The sequence below is a fragment of the Balaenoptera musculus genome, chromosome 6 (genome assembly GCF_009873245.2).
Source record: "Balaenoptera musculus isolate JJ_BM4_2016_0621 chromosome 6, mBalMus1.pri.v3, whole genome shotgun sequence".
Taxonomy (NCBI): domain Eukaryota; kingdom Metazoa; phylum Chordata; class Mammalia; order Artiodactyla; family Balaenopteridae; genus Balaenoptera; species Balaenoptera musculus.
The window spans coordinates 21920987-21936311 of NC_045790.1; the positions used below are offsets into that span (position 1 = coordinate 21920987).

Here is a 15325-nt window from a genome sequence, read left to right on the forward strand (position 1 = left end):
ATCTCTAATTAAGAATAAACAGTTCGGAATAGTGACATTTCTTAATTAAGTCCATAAAACTGTCTTTGCCTTGAATTAATGATTTCCCCAACTACGTGGTCTGAACCTAGGAATTCGTCTACTCCTGTCCAATGTTCCTTAAATCTAGCCAGCCACTTCACATTTTCTAAGAGCATTGTGAAAATCCAGGGCTATATATTTTGGTAGCATCTCTAGATTTTTACTCTTTTCTGTTGGTCGTAAATTACTTGTTATGACTCCTTAAATAGTCTTATGCTAAGATTTGCTGTCATGTATCTTTCTCATATCCTCATTTAGGTTGATTAATTTTTTTCCATGTTTGCATTTTATATCTGTTTTTTCTTTCTATATTGCAGCATCAAGGACGAAAAAGATGCCCAGGACTTGATCTTAGAAAAAACCAAAGAAGTGGAGTCTTTACGAAATTCCAGCTTGATTAAAGGAGCAAGAGTGAGTGTCAGTCACAGCCCAGGAAGACTCATAGAATGGAAAAAAGGAAAGCTAAAAATGATGATAATAAAGTTGCTGAATAATGTCAATTTGTCTAGATCTCAACCTGAAAAATGCCTTTTCATAAGAGATGAGCCCTGCTTTTTTGGGAGGGGAGGCAGCTATCATAGTTATAAGCAGAAAAATGAGACTGTTCATATGAATCTTTAACAATATCCCCAAATTTAATGAAAATAATACAATTTAACAATCAGTTTTTCTATTCACTATTCAAGAAAACTAATGGTCCCCAGCACCTCCTAAGTTTTTCTAGAAGTGATTTAAAATTTTGTAAATATAAGATGGAAATCAAAACCTTCTTATCTGATTTTGTAGAAAATGCCAGGGGCAATGGAGCGATTTGATAAACTGGATATGTCAGCTATGCTTAAGCTGGAGCCGGCTTTCCACAGAGAGCGAGTTTCCAGAAAGATCCTCCCAGAGGCTGCTCCAAGCACTCTAAACTGGTGAGACCGACTGACACCATTTTTAAAACGACTTATTTATAATCTGGTTACAAAGTACTTAAAGCATAGTTATGTGTTTAGTTTCTTACTATGACATAAAGTTTAGTGTTTTTTTTTAAAGAATAGTTTTTTTTCTATGAAATGAAAAGTAATGAAAATTTGAAAGCAATTAGTTACTTTTAACATATGTACTTTCAACAGGCTTTAATTGATTCTGGCATCTCTACAAAATGGTATCAATAATACTGAAAACTGAATCATCTGTGAATGAAGTTTCTGTTGTTTTCTCCTTATTTGCAAAATTTCCTTGATTCACAGGCACCCAGAATCCTCTAGTAAGAAACACCTCGTATATGTAGAAAAAAAATTTTTGAATGAAAATAGAATGAGGTAAACTCAAAATGTGGCCTATTTCCCATAGACCTTTAACTTCTAAAGGGTCTACTGAGGTTGGTTTTCTCATATTTTTAATTATAGCTTGTAACTTGTATATTGCAACATGTATATTTTTTAAAGGGCTCCTCTCTCCATTCTGTTTGCTGGTTAGTGAAGCAGTTTGTTTCATTCTTACCACAAAAATAGAGCAAATTAAACTCCAACACTGTGGATGATGATCATACAAATAGACAATAAACATAGCTAATGAATACATCAGTGTAGGTGAGGTGGTGTAATATTGGAGAGTAAAAGGAAGAAAAGAAAGAAAATTCAAACCAGTGTGAAAAACTATATATGACATCCATTTCTTACATAAACGTGCTCCAAAAGAGTCATTTTAGTGAGATGAGAAGAAACATAAGCCTCTGAGGGCCACTTTCATGCCTAAAGCCTTATTCACTTAACTGTAATCGTTAACATGTGGATCAACTTCAGTGCAAGAAGTTGAATTATTTAAAGCCAAAAGCTTTATATGCTGCAAATGATCCAGTTATAAGACCAGTATACTTTATTAAACATGAAAAGGAAAAGACATTTCTCATTGTGTGAATGATACAGTGTAAAGAGCTATCAAATAACATCTGTGTAATCGTCCACAATAAACATGTTATTTCATCTTATGCTTAGGGCATCTCAGTTCTCATATCTGCTCAAAAGTAGGCATGTAAATCAGATTGAAAGTTAATATATATACACATTTATTTGCTCCATTATTTGGGTTCCTTATGAAACAAACCTTGATGCAGTTGTCAAATCTTTCAGTGGAACTACTTTTTTTCAGCATCATGATATATTTCCTAAAAACATGTTTGTCATTGGTAAAATTTTTCAATTCATACCAGTCACTTCCCAGTTTTGGAATGCTCCCATGTGTTGCAGCATGAGGCAAACCACTCTGGCGATGGGGAAGTCGGCTGTTGTTCAAATTGGACAGAGTCGAGGCAACACGGGTCCGTGTGTTCAGAGCTGTAAGAGGCAGAGTGGGATACGGCAAAGCACAGCTGCGGAGACGTCATGGGAGACTCCCTCAGACTTGCATCTCGATGCCCCTGATCCTCCTCCGCTCTTCATCCTCCGCGAGCCCGCTTTAAGCCATTTTCAACTATCTCTTAACCTTTTTGTTCTCCACTAGGATTTCCTGACATTTGCCCATGACTCTGGAAGCTAAGAATGTGTCACCCTTTTCAATACATGGATTTCTTAAATTTTTCTCATTATGAGGGTATTAATAATATGAGAATTTAATTAAAAAAATACAACTGTGGATGTTACCTTTAACTGAAGGGATATTTTATTGTCTTAACAGAAGCCACTTCTTAGGCAAATGAGTTAGCGGAGCTTCTACTTGTGTGAGTTCCCCTTTCCTTTCATGCCACAGTTTTTTGGCTCACATTGGACTGAATTAGAGTCCAATGACTCTGGGCCTGCGCCAGCTGATGAATATTCTGGAAGGGAGAGAGTAGGATCATAAGGAATTCAGGATAGGCAAACTCTGGAAGTAAATATTTGTCCAATAAATAGTTGTGAGTGTACTTTTTTCTGGACAATAGAAAAACCAATGTCAATATATAGAAATAAATATATATCACGTTGATATACTCAAATCAAATGTATTTCTATATATGAAGAAGAAATATTAAATAATTACCTTTTTAAACACACACCATTTACAATAGCATAAGAAATCAAGTATTTAGAAACAAATCTAACAATAGCTAAAAGGCCTCTAGGAAGAAATATTATAAAATTTAAAGAGGGACACTTGAAAAGGCCTAAGTTAAATAGAGAGTTATACTATAATCCGAGATTGAAAGACTCAATATTATAAAGATATTAATTCTCCCTTAACTGATAATGTATCAATTCAATCAAGATTCCATCAGGATTCCAGTTATAGGACTAGTATACTTTATTTAAACATTTCTCAGTGTGTGAATGATACAGTGTAAAAAGCTATCAAAGAACATCTGTGTAATCTTTCAGAATAAATATGTTATTTCATCTTATGCATAGGGCATCTCAGTTCACACATTTGCTCAAAAGTAGGCATGTAAATCAGATTGAAAGTTAATAAATATACACATTTATTTGCTCCATTATTTGGGTTCCTTATGAAACAAGGAATGTTATTTGGAATGTTGTAAGACGTTCAGCTTGACTGAAGACTAACTGTATTAGCCCCACATTCCAGTTATGTGGGATCCAATTATAGGTCAGTCTCTTGCACTTAGCACTTAATGATGTCTTCCCTTCTTTCTGCCTCTTTTAGTAAAATGAAAGCCAGAGAGAAGTACCAATCTGACCTGTGGTTAGAAATTGAACACCTGAATAAGGGTGAGGAACTCAGATCTAAAAGGGTATGGGGCTAACTGTTGCCTAAATCAGGACCTATTGCGCTACACTTCCATGGGCCCAGCTGGCTACAAGGGAGCCAGTTTACTATGAAGGTGGGAGATTAGCTCTTGTAAGCCAGCTTAGAGCCCAAGGTTAGTGTGTGTGTGTGTGTGTGTGTGTGTGTGTGTGTGTGTGCGCTTCTACTCTCATTTGGTAAAATATTCGAAGAGCCATTTTGTTGGGTTTTATTTTATACAATTTAGAGATTTTTCTATCACAAAGAAAGCAAAATATTATGCTTAACTGGAACTACCTTTTTTTCAGCATGACGAAATATTTCATAAAACATGTTTGTCATTGGTAAAATTTTTCAATTCATACCAATCACTTCCCAGTTTTGGAATGCTCCCATGTGTTGCAGCATGAGGCAAACCACTCTGGCGATGGGGAAGTCGGCTGTTGTTCAAATTGGACAGAGTCGAGGCAACACGGGTCCGCGTGTTCAGAGCTGTAAGAGGCAGAGTGGGATACGGCAAAGCGCAGCTGCGGAGACGTCATGGGAGACTCCCTCAGACTTGCATCTCGATGCCCCTGATCCTCCTCCGCTCTTCATCCTCAGCGAGCCCGCTTTAAGCCATTTTCAACTATCTCTTAACCTTTTTGTTCTCCACTAAGATTTCCTGACATTTGCCCATGACTCTGGAAGCTAAGAATGTGTCACTCTTTCCAATACATGGGTTTCTTAAATTTTTCTCATTATGAGGGTATTAATAATATGAGAATTTAATTTAAAAAAAAAAACTGTGGATGTTACTTTTAACTGAAGGGGTATTTTATTGTCTTAACAGAAGCCACTTCTTATGCAAATGAGTTAGTGGAGCTTCTACCTGTGTGAGTTCCCCTTTCCTTTCATGCCACAGTTTTTTGGCTCACATTGGATTGGATTAGAGTCCCATGACTCTGGGCCTGTGCCAGCTGATGAATATTCTGGAGGGGAGAGAGTAGGCTCATAAGGAATTCAGGATAGGCAAACTCTGGAAGTAAATAAAACTGTCCTATAAATATTTGTGAGTGGACTTTTTTATGGGCAATAGAAGAAACAATTAAAGAGAACTTGAGTACCCTTGCAAAGATGAGAACCAAGACAGGTTCTAATTCAAGAGAGGCGTAGGAAGCACTGAATGTAGGATAAGTGATGTAGCGTGCTCAGGTGGTGGTGCTTCCGGGGCTGAGGCTGAGGCTCCAGCAGAGAAGTCAAGGCCAGAGTATCGCTCACTACACAGCACCAGCGGATGGGGTACTTTGGATAACAAAACACTGATAGGTGGGAGTAATGATAGGTTTGACAATTTTTAGAAGGAACCTAAAAGAGAAAGACTACATATATATCTATCTATATCTATCTATCTATATATATATAATCACAATACTTTATCAAGTTAACATTTTTATCCTGCAATTTTATTTTTACCATTAGTTTTTCTCTAAATGCTGCAGAGCAATACAATCTTTGTGCGGTATTATGTGGCATTTCTGAACACCTTTCCTTATTTGACTATTAAGCAATTGTGTTTAGTAATTTATAGCTGGAAAATTCATACTCCCGGCAATGTCAGTTGCTAAAGGTGTGCTTGTTAGAGAAAGTCTGAATTCGTGCTTTTTCTTCTCTCATATTTAAGTAAAATTATAATCTTACAATAAAACTTCATTTTGAATATATTTAAAGTTAGTAAAATTGCTAAATGATAATGCATGGAATTTCTTTAAAGTTCCTTTTAGGAAAAAAACCTTGTAGTTGGATATTTTATTCTGTCTAAATAAATAAAGCCTTGACAATATGATAAAAGTTTTAAGTATAATTAACATTTGTTTTATGTCTGCCTGTGTTCTTCTTATAGAAACTTAGCCAAAGAAATGCATACATTTGACCCTCCATATCTGCGGGTTTCGCATCTGTGGATTCAACCAACTCAGATCAAAAACATTAAATTAAAAAATTCCAGAAAGTTCCAAAAAGGAAAACTTGAATTTGCCATGCACCAGCAACTATTTACATAGAATTTACGTTGAATTTGCCACCTGCCAGCAACTATTTACATAACGTTTACATTGTATTAGGTACTATGAGTAATCTAGAGATGATTTAAAGTATACAGGAGGATGTGGGTAGGTTATATGTAAATACTACATCATTTTATATAAAGAACTTGAGCATCAGAGGATTTTGGTATCTGCAGCGGGTACTGTAATGAATCTCCTCTGGATACTGAGGGGTAATTGTACTAGGTACCTAAGAGGAATCATTTGAAATTGATTCCTGAAGTGGGGAGAAACTAGCATAGGAAAAGCAGCCATCATTGGCTTGACCATATTGCTGAAATCCCCTTGGGGCTTCTAAAATTGTTTCAAGTTCTATATAAACCTAATACTATTAGGGAAAAGAAAGCTATGATTTGACACACAGGAGTTAATTCATGAAAACTTATATAATTTATTTATATACTTCCATTATAAGTTTACCATAAATTTGCTAAAAATTATTGTTTCGTTTGAGATGCAGAATGCTTAGATATATTAAATGTACTTAACACACACAAATAAATATAAACATACTTTGACTTAAGTATATATAGATGATAAATCAGATTACCTCTGAAAATATGGTTTGAGAACAATTTTAAAGAGATTAAGGTCCAAAAAGGCATGAACGTTAGTTTCAATTTTCTGAGTTTAATAAATGTTTGCTGTTGTGTTCCAGGTTTAGTGCTACCAGACCCAAGTTCATCTTCCTTGGCACGTTTTAATACAACTACCTATGCCGTGGCTCAGTGTGAAGTAAGTACTAAACTTCTTGAGTATGTTCTACAGCCACTTCAGAAGTCACTGATGTGCTCAGAGTGGCACTTTCTTCTTGCAATAAAACTGTTTTTAATATTATTCCCTGAGAGAGGCCTGAAGTCTTGATATAAGCACATAGGAAAGAAACAGTTTTCATGGAAAGTAAGGCTGCAAGTTTATGTAAGTTACAAGGTCATCTGTATTAGAATTAAAATAACAAACAAAACATTTTACACTGTAAACTATGACACACGTACAGAAAAGCGTAAAAACACCTCTATAGCCCGCACTCAGGTGAAGACAGGAAACACGACTGATGCCCCAGAAGTGTGCCCTTCTAGTTGGTAGCAAGCCCTCCATCTCTGCTGTGGGCAACTGCTACTCTGCTGCTCATGGTAAGGACGTCCTTGTTTTTGTTATGTTTTTACACACGATGTATGCATCCCTACACAAGAGGATTTAATTTTAGAATGTATGTAAGTGAAATCATACTGTATATGTCCTTTTGTGTCGCAGCATGGGTGAGTTTCATCCACGTGCAGCAATAATATGTTCAACTGTATTTCAATATATATGATGGTCCGTTATATGAATATATTGTAGTTTATTTACCCATTCTATTATTGAGGAACCCTTGGATATATGTCTGGCTCCAGTCAGAAAAATAGGAACTATAACAGTTATTTTAATGGAGACATTTTATTTTATCTATTTATTTTGAAAAGCTTTATTTAGGTGCAGTTGATATACAACTGATGTACATATTTAACGTATATAGTTTGATGACTTTGTACATACACATACACCCATGAAACCATCACCACAAAGTAATAGATATATCAATTACCTCCAAAAATTTCCTTGTGCTTCTTCTTTGTTGTTGTAAGAACACTGTTTTTGTTTGTTTTTTATGCTTCTTTGTTGTGTGGCATGCGGGGTCTTAGTTCCCCAACCAGGGATTGAACCCTGGGCCCCAGCAGTGGAAGCTCGGAGTCCTAACCACTTGACTGCCAGGGAATTCCTGTAAGAACGCTTAACATAAACCCTTTTAACAAGTTCTTAAGTGCATTTAACCATATGGTTAACTATCGGCACAACGTTGTACAGCAGATCTCTAGAATTTATTCATCTTGCGTAACTGAAACTTTGCACTCACTGACAGACATTTCCCCATTTTCCTCTCCCCGCAGTCACTGACATTCACCATTCCACTCTCTGCTTCTATGAGTCTGACTATTTTAGATTCTTCTTATAAGTGGAATCATGCAGTATTTGTCCTTCTGTGACTGGCTTATTTCACTTAGCATAATGTCCTCTGGGTTCATTCCTTCATTTTAAAACAGAGAATTGGTTAAACAGACATTGGAGGACTAAAAATGCAAAAAGCAAACGGTGAGGTGACACAGAGGCAGGAGAAGCTACCATCTCTGGAGCTTGAAAAACAAAAGGAAGGGGCTGGGGTTTAAGAACCTAGAAGCTTAGAAGACGGGGCTGGTTCACAGAGTGTAGAAGGAGACTGCAGACCAGGACCCACTGCTGCTGGAAGGAAGGGCTCTGCAGGCAATTACAGAATCGTTGTGCACTAGGCAAAAGGAAACACCAGACTTTTCAGAGATGGTAAACACTGGCTCTTTGTCAATGCTAATTTCTGGGACACAAAGCACCACCAATGTCCACAAGTCAGCCTGGAGCTACATCATATAGGAGGTAAATGACATTTTGGGCTGGGACTGTGTCTCAGTGGACTCAAAGGGACCGTGAATCTAACCTGTGGTTACTGAATATATAATTTGAATAAATATACTAAAAAACTGGTATGATCCATGCATGATCTCTGCAGTCTGGGGAGTGAGGGAGGCCTATTACAGTAAGAAGAGCCAGATGGAAGCCCTGAGGCCTTCTCTTTGGGGTAGTCTGGTAGGCAGAATTTGAATTGACCTTTAGAATTAGTTTTTGCCACCTGCTGTACATACCCTGTAAAATCCCCTCCCCTTGAGTGTGGGGAGGATCAGTGAAAATGATAGAATATCATTCTTATCATTAGGTTACTCATCAGTTGACTTTGAATTAATGAAAAGGGAGACTATGCTAGGTGGACAAGACATAATAAGGTGAACTCTTTACAAGAAGGTTGAGTGTCAGAGAGATGCTATTATGCTGACCTTGAAGATGCAGCCCCCGTGAGTTTTATAGCTGCAAGGAAATGAGTTCTGCTAACAGCCACATGAACTGGAAAGAGGACCCCAAACCTCAAATGGGATACCAGCCTTTCTGATACTTTGATTTCAGCCTTGTGAGACTCTGAGCAGATTACCCAGCCATGCCAAGCCCAGATTCTTGACATGCATGACTGTGAGATAATAAATGGGTATTGTTTCAAGGTGCCACGTTTGTGGTAAATGGTTACTCAGCAATAGAAAACTAATGCAAATAGTAAAGCAAAAGCAATACCAATGTCCTGGGGGCAGTAGAAGAGGGTAGTGCAAAGATTTGAAAAATGCAGGGCTGGTTGTCTTTTTCAATCTCTTTTAATCACCTACTTGCCCTGTGCAAAAGCACATAGATATTGGAGAATGCAGTAGTTTATTGAAGCTTAATCAAATGGTGGCTGTAGTTTCAGCTCCTATTCTGCATCTCTTATATTTATGGGAGAAAAATTTTAAGAAGCTCTTGTACCTGGTTCATAGTTACCAATCTTACAAATGCTTTTGTTCCTTTTATACCAATTTGTAGGTTCGGTTTTGTGCACAAAATGATTTGGTTGCTTTTTGGCTGATGAAAATTGTAAAATAATAGTGATTTTCAGAAATATCTCTATTTCAAAGATGTTAAAATGTAAAAAAAAATGTGCATCTTAGAATTTGTAGAATATGGTCAATGATAAACTTGGTAATAAATTCAGGGAAGCAATAATAAAATATGGCATGGCATATTTAAAAAAAGAATCAGTGGTCATAACTGGCAGCAAAATGAAGACAGTGGAAGGGAGAATTTGTGAATTAAAAGACAAACCAGAACAAGATGGAGAGAGAAAATAGAAAATACAGCAGAGAGGATAAAAATTGTAGGAATTAAGTGAGAAATTCCCAGCAGTTGGCCCAAGTCCTGAAAGGTGAGTAGAGAGAGCAGAGCAATAGTTAAAAATGTCATAGCGGAGACTTTTTCAGACTCAAGACTAGATCCACAGATGCAAGAAGCTTAGAAATTCCAAGCATGATAAAGGAGAATATATTCATGTCTAGATACATTGTAGAGCTGCAGAAAATGATGAAGAACAAAATCTTTAAGTCATCCAGAGAAAAAAGATTGATTACCCTAAAAATAATAACAGAGGGAATGATAGTTGAATTCTTAAAAATTTCAACAGAAGCTGGAAGAGGAAAGATATATTCAATGTACTATAAGAAAATAACTGTAAACTATCTATCAAAAATGAGGATGAATTTTTTATTTACAGATAAATGAAAATTAAGAGAAGAGGATCTGTCAGCAACAAAATCTCATTAAAGGAAATTCTAAAGAGTGTAGTTTAGGCAGTAGGAAACTGATCCCAAATGGTAGGTCTAAGATAGGAAAGGAAAAAAGAACAAAGAAAGTGGTAAATATATATGCAAATGTAAATTAGCATTGACTGAATAAAACAGTGATAATCTCTACAGAATTAAAAAACAAACCAAGATGGACTTTCAAATGGAGATAATAACATTTAATTCAAAAGAGGGGTAAATGAATTGAAAGTATTCCAAGATCCATGTATTGCTCAGGAGGAGGGTAAGGATTTGATCAAATTCAGATTTGTGGAGTTAATTGTACATGCTTTAATTTCTAGGGAAACTACAAATAGGATAGGAACAGTATTAACAAGTTCAAAGGTGAAAAAGTAATTATAACCATATTTGGCTAATCTAACAAGACAAGAAAGGAGAGGAAAAGAAACAAGGAATAGATGGGACAAATAGCACAAACTAAGATGATAGAAATAAATCTCAGTAAGTCAGTAACTAAAATGATTAAAAGTGAAGAAAATTACGCCAGTGAAAAAATAAAGATTGTCAGACTAGATAAAAATAAAATCTAACATATACTGTCCATAAGGGAAACATCTAAAACATAAGTATACAGAAAGCATTAATATCTAAACATTAGCTAAAACAAGTTACATAAATATCAGATAAAATAAAATCTAAAGCAAAAAAAATTATTGTAGGTAAAGCAAGTCAATTATATAATAAAGGTTATTTTACCTGGAAGTCACACTAATCTTAAATATATATTGACCATATAATGTAGTCTAAATATAAATAATATGGAATTTGACAGAACTACAAGAAGAAATAGACAAACTGACAACTACAGTGGAAGATCTGAACACACATTTCTCAGTAATTGACAGACAATATTTGAATAAAATGATTAGCAGAAGTGGACAAATATGGAAAGTGGACAAATATAGAACAGTTCACATAACACATGCTGAATGCATTTTCTCTTTAAAATCACAAAAACATTAACAAAAATAAGCAGATGGACCACAAACTAAGACTCAACAACAAATGTAAATGGATTGGACTCATGGAAAGTATGCTCTCTGACCATGAGAAAGCTAAGTTATAAATCAATATTTTAAAATATATGTTAACTTCCTAATGTAAATCAAGAAATACCTTTTTAAGTAAACTATGAATCAAAGGAGAAATTCTAATGGATATTAGAAAATAGTTTGAAGTCAGTAATAAAATACTACATATCAACACTTGTGGAATGCAGCTAAAGCAGTATTTAGAAAAAATTTATAGCCTTATGTACATAAGCTAGACAAGAAGAAAGACTGAAAAGTTAATGGACTAAGCATCCATTTTAAGAAGTTACAAAAAGAAAAGCAATTTATACCCAAAGAAGGTGGAAGGCAAAAGTAAAAAAATAATGAAGTAAAAAAGTAACATAAAATAGAATGGAACAGTAAAGCCAATAGTTTCAACCTTGATAAAACTAATAAAATTGACAAAAGTGTGACATGGTTCATTAAGAAACAAACAAAGACACATAAAACCAATATGAAAAATGATAAAACAGACATTATATCTGGGGCAGATAGTTAAAGATAATAAAGTATATAATAACTTTAGACCATTTCAAAATATGCAGAAAATCATGTCACTATATGAAAAAAAGGACAAATTGTTAGAAAGTATCACTTATCGTAATCAACTCAAGAAAAAAAATGGAGAAAAGCTTATATTCCTATAATCATTAAAGAAATTGAATCTGTTTTTAAATATCTCCCCACACATAAAACTCCAGGCCAAAATAGCTCTATCAAACATTCAAGATGAAATAATTTTAATTTACACAAAATCTTCCAGAAAATAAGAAAAGAAGGAAATCCTTGTGATGGTTAATTTTATGTGTTAACTTGAGTAGACCACAGGGTGCTCAGACATTTGGCCAAACATTATTCGAGTGTGTTTGTGAGTGTATTTTTGGATAAGATTAACATATAAATTGAGGGACTAAGTAAAGAAGATTGCTCTCCCCAATGTGAGTGGGCCTCATCTAATCAGTTGAAGACATGAATAGGTCACAAAGACTAACCCTCCAGAGAATCACTTCTTCTGATTGACTACTGAGCTGGGACATCAGTCTTTTCCTGCCTCTGGATTTGAACTGGAACTTTGGCTCTTCTTGGGTCTGAAAGCCTGCTGGCTTTTGGACTGGAACTTACACCATCAGCTCTCCTGGTTCCCAGGCCTTCAGATTTGACTGGAACTACATCATTGACTCTTTTGGGGCTCCAGCTTGTTGACTTCAGGTCTTGAGATTTCTAAGTCTGCATAATCATGTGAACCAATTCCTTACAATAAATAAATATATATAAAATATACATATAAATATATATTTATATAAGATAAAAACATATATATATATATACACATACATAAGGATACATAAAAAGATACAGATATTAAAAAGAATTGGCTCACATGATTATGAAACATAACCAATAGGAGATATAAATATATAGATACAGATACTGATATACATTCCTGGTGTTTCTGTTCCTCTTGAGAACACTAAGACAGATTTTGGTGCTTAGAAGAGAAGTGCTGCTGTAACAAATACCTACAAATGTGGATGGCTTTGGAAGTGGGTAAAGGAGAGAGGGTGGGAGAGTTTTGAGGTGCATGTTAGGAAAAGCCCAGATTGCTATGAAGGGATTGTTGGTAGAAATATGGACATTAAAGGTGATTCTGCTGACAGCTCAAAAAGAAAAAGGGAGAGGTGGAGAGAAAGCCTCCATCTACTTAGAAAAATATATAAATATTCATGAACAGAATATTGGTGGAGTGTAGATGTTCAGGGCCATTCAAATGGAAATGAGGAAGAGCTTATTGGAAATTGGAGGAAAGGTGATCCTTGTTATAAAGTGGCAAAGAACTTGGCTGAAGGGTGTTCTAGTGTTTTGTGGAAGGTAGAACTTGCAAGCAATGAGATTGGATATTTAGCAAATGAGATTTCTAAGCAAAGTATTGAAGGTGTGGCTTGGGTTCGCCTTACTGCTTACAGTAAAATGCAAGAGGAGAGATATGAATTGAAGAAGGAATTATTAAGCAAAAAGGAACCAGAAATTAGAAATTTAGAAAACTCTCAACCCAATCATATTGCAAAAAAAGAAAGCTTGTTCTGAAGAGAACACTGAGGGTGTGGCTGAACAGCCACTTGATAACAAGATCACGGGTATGACGCAGGGATTTAATGAGTCATCTCAGCAGAGGCCAGGAATAGAGATGGCATTAAACCAGCAGAGACACTGCCAGTTTGAAGTAAAGGGGACCGAGAAAGCCAGGGAGAATGAAGGAAAGCTGTCAGACTTCTTGGGTTCTACAGAAGAGGACCTAGAGCTATGTGGCTGTGAACTTGCACTATTCTTAAAGGAAAGGCAAGAATGACCCGAAAGGCAATTCAGAGATCATAAGGGCTGCCACTCGCATCATAGCCCCAGGGGACAAAACTATTTGCTCCTCTGTTTCAGAGGCAGAGCTTCTGTAGAAAGCCATGTGGGCAGGTCCCATCTAGCTGAAGGGGCAGGGTCACCCCACAGAGGAGTGGGGGGTGAGGGTGATGCTGCCACCTCGGTGGGCCAGGAAGGTAGGACATTGAGGCAAAGAGGATTATTCTGGAGCCTTAAGATCTAATGGAGTCTGCCTTGCTATGTTTTGAACTTGCTTGGGACCTGCCACCCCTTCCTTCTCTCCTATTTCTCCCTTATGGAGTAGGAAAGTCTATCCTATGCCTGTCCCAACATTGTATTTTGGAAGCACATAATATGTTTGGTTTTATAGATTCACAGCTTGGAGAGGAAGTTTGCCTCAGGATGAACTGTACCTCAAATCTCAAACATACTTGATTTAGATATTTAGATGAGACTTTGGACCTCAGGCACTAGGGATGATGCTGAAATGAGTTAAGACTTCGTGACTGTTGTGCTGGAATGAATGTATTTTTCATATGAGAAGGACATGAATTTTGTGGGGCAGAAAACTATGAAATGAATTTTGTCCCCTGCTAAATTCTCATATTGAAACCCTGATCCCCAGTGTGACTGTATTTGGAGATAGTGTTTTTAGGAGGTAATTAAGGTTAAATGAGATCATAAGGGTGAGACCCTAGTCTGTTAGTATTGGTGGCCTCTTCCATGTGAGGGCATAGTGAGGAGCCGGCTGTCTGCAAACTAGAAAGAAAATTCTCACCAGAAACCAACCACGGTGGCACCCTGATCTGAAACTTCCAGCCTCTAGAACGAAGAGAAATAAATCCCTGTTGTTTAGTCACCTAGTCCATGGTATTTTGTTTTGGCAGCTGTAGTTGACTAAGACACTCTCCAAATTATTTTATGTGGCTCCTGTAACCTGATACCAAAACCCGATGAGGACAATATTAGAAGGGAAGATTGTAGTCTAATCTTACTTGTGAACATACAGAATTCTTCTTTTGACATTAATGAGTATATTGTTGGTTTTATACCTGTTGTGAAAAATAAAGGTTTTGTCTTAACTGAAAACAGAGCTTTAATTTTTAGCCACTGATTTAAAAGATTATTGAGGGTAAGGCTAGGATAACAATGTTCCTATGGCTGTTAAAGACAAAGGTACACAATCCAGGCTTTTGGCTGAAAATACAGAAGCATTCTTTGAACTGTAGTTTGAATTTTAACAAGAACATGTATGGCTTTATCTGTGCTGATAGCAATGACATTCCTTGGAACACTTCAAAGATTATATACATTGTTTTCAGTATATTTCATCATTATTGCCCAATGGTAGAACATCTTCATAAAACACATACCAAATCTGATCTTTTGTACACTCTTAGCTCTACAGTGGGAATTCCCATGAAATGCTGAACATAATGAATTCTTTAAAAAACATTGTTAAATGGAATCCAGTTATATATAAAAAGAATAACACAGCATGACTAATTTGGTATTATCCCTGATACACAAAGTTTGACTTTAGAAAACGAATGAGCATAACATAGTAACAGATTAAAAATAAAAACCATATATCAATAAAAGCATAAGAACATCTGATAAAATTCAACATACTTTTATGATACAAAAACAAAAGCAAAACCCCTCTTCCCAACTAGAAATAGAAAAGAACTTCTTTAATCTGATGGAAGGTATCAGCACCAGCAACAGAATTCATAGCAAACAGTGTAATTAGTGGTAAAATACTGAA

The 15325-nt window shown here is 36.0% G+C and overlaps 1 protein-coding gene across 1 annotated transcript in view; it reads left to right on the plus strand.

The window, feature by feature from the left end:
• The first annotated feature begins 374 nt into the window (after positions 1 to 374).
• Positions 375 to 15325, plus strand: part of LOC118897252 (serine/threonine-protein kinase MRCK alpha-like) — a 55028-nt gene continuing 40077 nt past the window's right edge. The window contains exons 1-4 of the mRNA XM_036856287.1: positions 375 to 471; positions 847 to 977; positions 3685 to 3749; positions 6508 to 6584. Coding sequence (XP_036712182.1) covers positions 850 to 977; positions 3685 to 3749; positions 6508 to 6584 — 270 coding nt within the window. The 5' untranslated portion in view covers positions 375 to 471; positions 847 to 849. The remainder of the gene's footprint in view (positions 472 to 846; positions 978 to 3684; positions 3750 to 6507; positions 6585 to 15325) is intronic.